At 46.6% G+C, this 5,114-nt stretch overlaps 1 protein-coding gene across 8 annotated transcripts in view; it reads left to right on the top strand.

The window, feature by feature from the left end:
- Positions 1 to 1,178: 1,178 nt before the first annotated feature.
- Positions 1,179 to 5,114, top strand: part of NR1I3 (nuclear receptor subfamily 1 group I member 3) — a 13,694-nt gene continuing 9,758 nt past the window's right edge. For 6 of the 8 annotated variants that reach the window (XM_023214323.2, XM_023214318.2, XM_023214319.2 and 3 more), the window contains exons 1-3: positions 1,186 to 1,348; positions 2,787 to 2,926; positions 3,420 to 3,550. In XM_023214323.2, coding sequence (XP_023070091.1) covers positions 2,820 to 2,926; positions 3,420 to 3,550 — 238 coding nt within the window. In that variant the 5' untranslated portion in view covers positions 1,186 to 1,348; positions 2,787 to 2,819. Of the gene's footprint in view, positions 1,349 to 2,786; positions 2,927 to 3,419; positions 3,551 to 5,114 lie in introns of those variants that run through there. The other 2 variants (XM_023214315.1, XM_031936322.1) reach the window with 2 other exon arrangements.

The raw sequence follows: 5,114 nt of genomic DNA, 5'->3' as shown, positions 1-5,114 counted from the left end.
ATCTTGGCTCACTGCAACCTCTGCCTCCCGGGTTCAAGCAATTCTCCTGCCTCAGCCTCCCAGGTAGCTGGGACTACTGGCATGCACCACCATCCTTGGTTAATTTTTGTATTTTTAGTAAAAACGGGGTTTCACCATGTTGGCCAGACCTCTTGACTATGTGATCTGCTCACCTTGGCCTCCCAAAGTGCTGGGATCACAGGCATGAGCCACCCTGCCCAGCCAAAAAAAATTATTTAAAAAAAAAGCACTCTTTATTATTATTATTATTATTATTATTATTATTATTATTATTATTATTATTAGAGATAGGGTCTTGCTATGTTGCCCAGGTTGGATTCAAACTCCTGGGCTCAAACCATCCTCTACCTATCTCCAGAGTAGGGGGAATGTACAGGGAATGTCACTGTGCCCTGTGGTCACTCCGATTTAATTCTCAGTCATCCCTAGTTAGGAAGTGAGAGGGCTCTTTGCATAAGCTCTTAATTAGATCCTAGTCTCTCTCTCTGTTTTTTTACACAGAGACTCACTTGTTCTCTGCCTAGGCTGCAGTGCAGTGGCATGATCTCATTTCACTGCAACCTCTGCCTCCCAAGTTCAAGCGATCCTCCCACCTCAGCCTCCCAAGTAGCTGGGATTACAAGTATGTGCCACCATGCCCATCTAATTTTTGTATTTTTAGTAAAGACAGGGTTTCACCATGTTATCCAGGCTGGTCTTGAACTACTGACCTCAAGTGACCCGCCTGCCTCAGCCTCCCAAATTTCTGGGATTATAGGCTTGAGCCGCCGTGCCCGGCCCCTAGTCTCTTAAAAACTTTTTTTGGGGGAGCCTTGTTACACCTCTTCTTTTAGCACTGACCTACTGTGTGTGAAAAAGCTTGCTGTGTCTGTCTGTCTCTGTCTCTCTCTCTCTTTCTCTCTCTTCCCAGCTTGTTCAGGATCTCTGTACACAGGAGGCTGCAGATGTAGCCTTAAACTCATCAACAGGGAAAATCTCAATGAGTCTATAAGAAGCAGCTTCCAATGAGTCACAAGGTTCCCGCCCACCAGAGTCCCTCCCCATGTGCCACCAACCAGCACTTTTGTCATGCCGGGAAAACCTCCCACCCAGACCTTTGCCCAGAGTCCAGGGTCTGTGCCCTAACCCCACAGTCACTGAGAGCCACTGAAGGCCACATAAAACAGACATCTCTTGTTTTCCAGGTACTAAGGGTCATAATCCCTAACTCCAATCACTGGTAACTCCTGAGATCAGAGGAAAACCAGCAACAGCGTGGGAGTTTGGGGAAAGGCATTCCATACTGGATTCTGTGGCCTGCAGATGATATGCTGCCTAAGAGAAGCAGGTAGGAAATCTGTTGGGGGCCAAAGACTAAATGCAATAAAGTACAGATAATGCTGGGGGCTAGGCATGGTGGCTCACGTGTGTAATCCCAGCACTTTGGGAGGCCAAGGTAGAAGGATCGCTTGAGCCCAGGAGTTCAAGACCAACCTGGGTTACATAACAGACCCCATCTCTACAAAAAAGAAAGAAAAGAGGCCAGGTGCGGAAGCTCACGCCTGTAATCCCAACACTTTGGGAAGCCAAGGTGGGAGGATCACTTGAAGTCAGGAATTTGAAACCAGCCTGGCCAATATGGTGAAACCCCATCTCTACTAAAAATAAAAAATTAAGAGGCCGGGCACGGTGGCTCAAGCCTGTAATCCCAGCACTTTGGGAGGCCGAGACGGGTGGATCACGAGGTCAGGAGATCGAGACCATCCTGGCTAACATGGTGAAACCCCGTCTCTACTAAAAAATACAAAAAAAAAAAAACTAGCTGGGTGAGGTCGCAGGCACCTGTAGTCCCAGCTACTCGGGAGGCTGAGGCAGGAGAATGGCATAAACCCGGGAGGCAGAGCTTGCAGTGAGCTGAGATCCGGCCACTGCACTCCAGCCCGGGCAATCGAGCGAGACTCCGTCTCAAAAATAAAAATTAAAATAAATAAATAAATAAATAAAAATAAAAATAAAAAATTAGCTGGGTATGGTGGCGGGTGCCTGTAATCCCAGCTACTCAGGAGGCTGAGGCATGAGAATCGCTTGAACCTGGGAGGCAGAGGTTGTATCGAGCCAAGATTGCGCCACTGCACTCCAGCCTGGGCAACAGCAAGCTCAGTCTCAAGAAAACAAAACAAAACAAAACAAAAAACGAAATAAAGGAATAAGGGAGGGAGAGAGGGAGGAAGGAAAAGAAAAAATATCCTAGTGTGATGGTGTGCACCTATAGTCCCAGCTACTCAGGAGGTTGAGGCAGGATGATCCCTTGAGCCCAGGAGTGTGCAGTTACATTGAACTATGATGCACTCCAGCCTAGGCAACACTAGACAACAGAGTAAGACTCTATCTCAAAAAACAGACAAACAAATAAACAAAACAAACAAACCAAAAATCAACACGGGCAACATGGCAAAACCCCATCTCTACAAAAATTAATAATAATAAATAAACAGAAATTAGCTGGAGATGGTGGTCCAGACCTATAGTCCCTGCTACTCAGGAAGCTGAGGTGGGAAGATAGCTTGAGGCCAGGAGGCGGAGGTTACAATGAGCAGAGATCCAGCCTAGGTGACAGAGTGAGGACTTGTCTCAAAAAAAAAGAAAAAGAAAAGAAACACACAAAAGAAAATGCTGGGGATCAAGTCAAGGACAGGTTTGGTTTGGTTTGGAAAGAGACTCTGTAGAAGGGACAGAAAAGGGTCAAGCGTGGCCCGGAACTGACTGCTGACCCCTCCCACATTCAGGAGTCTGTAACAGCTACCCCAACACCTGACGTCATGGCCAGTAGGGAAGATGAGCTGAGGAACTGTGTGGTATGTGGGGACCAGGCCACAGGCTACCACTTCAACGCGCTGACTTGTGAGGGCTGCAAGGGTTTCTTCAGGTGAGAGTCTCCTCCCCAGTGGAAACAGCCCTTCAAACCAAATTCCCTATCAGTCAGCCTTTACACCCTCACTGGTGCCCAAGCCTGTCCAGCTACATTACTCCTTTATCTGAGAGTCTAATTACCCTGTGGATGGCAACCTACATCTTGTCAAACACATCACTGTATAAACTGATGGCATAACAGAGGGAAGGCTAAATGTTTGTCTGATGGACACAGCCCATTAGTCAAGAGCACTTATTATGTACCGACTGCCTGTGAAGCACCTAGCTAGTACTACATCAAGTAGGCTTTCTGGAGTGATCCTGTGTTGTCATGGAAATGCTTGAGATGTGTTGGACCCTATCCACCCCTGGGGACCTTTGGGCACAGCTCAGATTAGTCCATTTCACCAGATTCCCAGGTCTTTTAGACCATGTCATCTCAGCCCCTCACCTATCCATGTGTCTGTTCACTGTATCCCAGACTCTAACAACATCTCTGTGTCTCACAGGAGAACAGTCAGCAAAAGCATTGGTCCCACCTGCCCCTTTGCTGGAAGCTGTGAAGTCAGCAAGATTCAGAGGCGCCACTGCCCAGCCTGCAGGTTGCAGAAGTGCTTAGATGCTGGCATGAGGAAAGACAGTGAGTTGGCCCCCTACATCCCAAGAATGCATTGACTGTGTCTGTTGACTTTGTCCTTGTTCCCAACAGCGCATTCTCTACATAGCAGGCACAGTACTCTTTTTGAAACTAGTCGGATTATGTCAGTATTCACTCAAGACCTCCAATGGCTCCCCATCTCAAAGTACATGATCTCATGATCTAGCTCTCCCACAACACCTTTCAGACTTTATTATCAGACTCTTCCCCCCTTACTCAATCAATTCTAGCTACACTGACTTCACTGTCATCCTTAGAAACACCAAGCACACTCTTCCCTAAGGCTTTTTCACTTGCCATTCCCTCTACCTGAAATGCTTTTGTCCTAGATATCCACATGGCTAGCTTTTTTCTTTTCTTCTTTTTTTTTTTTTTAGATGGAGTCTCACACTCTGTAGCCTAGGCTGGAGTGCAGTGGTGCCATCTTGGCTCACTGCAACCTCCGCCTCCTACGGTCAAGCGATTCTCCTGCCTCAGCCTCCTGCATAGCTGGGATTACAGGCGTATGCCACCACGCCCAGCTAATTTTTTTGTATTTTTAGTAGAAAAGAGCTTTCACCATGTTGGCCACGCTGGTCTCGAACTCCTAGCCTTAGGTGATCTGCCCACCTCTGCCTCCCAAAGTGCTCGGATTACAGGTGTGTTTTTTATTTTCTATCTCTTGAGTATAGTGCCTGTCACCTAGTAGGTGCTCAATAATTGAATTAGTTAATGTTTTCTCTGTGCCAAGTAACTGTGCTATGCTCCCAAAGGATGATATAACTGGGGCTCACAGAAGTTAATTTGCCCAAGTTAATTCAACTAAAAACTTGTGCAGGCCAAGCACGGTGGCTCATGCCTCTAATCCCAGCACTTTTGGAAGGCTGAGCCAAGAGGATTGTTTGAGGCCAGGAATTCAGGACCAGCCTGGTCAACAGAGATGTCCTCTCTAGAAAGAGAAGAAGAAGGAAGAAGTTGTACAGTCAGTATTCAAACTCAAATTTACCTGACTCCCAAACTTGCTTTTTCCATATCACACGATTCTCACTGTGGAAGAATGAAAGGAAACTGTAGAAGTCAAAGGATCTTGGTCTGAATTCAAGATCTTGGTTCGATCTTGGATCTTTTGTAGAAGTCAAAAGATTTTGGTTTGAATTCAGTCTACACTACTTATTTTATGACCTTGGTCCTGCCACTGGAATCTAAGCCTGTCTACATTTCTAAAAAATATGACTGGGCTGGGCGCAGTGGCTCACGCCTGTAATCCCAGCACTTTGGGAGGCTGAGGCAGGCAGATTACCTGAGGTCAGGAGTTCGAGACCAGCCTTACCAATATGATGAAACCCCGTCTCTACTAAAAGTACAAAAATTAGCTGGGCATGATAGCATGCATCTGTAATCCCAGTTACTTGGGAGGCTGAGACAGGAGAATCACTTGAACTCAGGAGGTGGAGGTTGCAGTGGGCCAAGGTCATGCCATTGCACTCCAGCCTGGGCAACAAGAGGGAAACTCTTTCTCAAAAAAAAAAAAATATATATATATATATGTGTGTGTGTGTGTGTGTGT

The sequence above is a fragment of the Piliocolobus tephrosceles genome, chromosome 1 (assembly GCF_002776525.5).
Source record: "Piliocolobus tephrosceles isolate RC106 chromosome 1, ASM277652v3, whole genome shotgun sequence".
Lineage (NCBI taxonomy): Eukaryota > Metazoa > Chordata > Mammalia > Primates > Cercopithecidae > Piliocolobus > Piliocolobus tephrosceles.
Note: the sequence above shows the minus strand (reverse complement) of the source record. Positions and strands in the feature narration are given on the sequence as shown.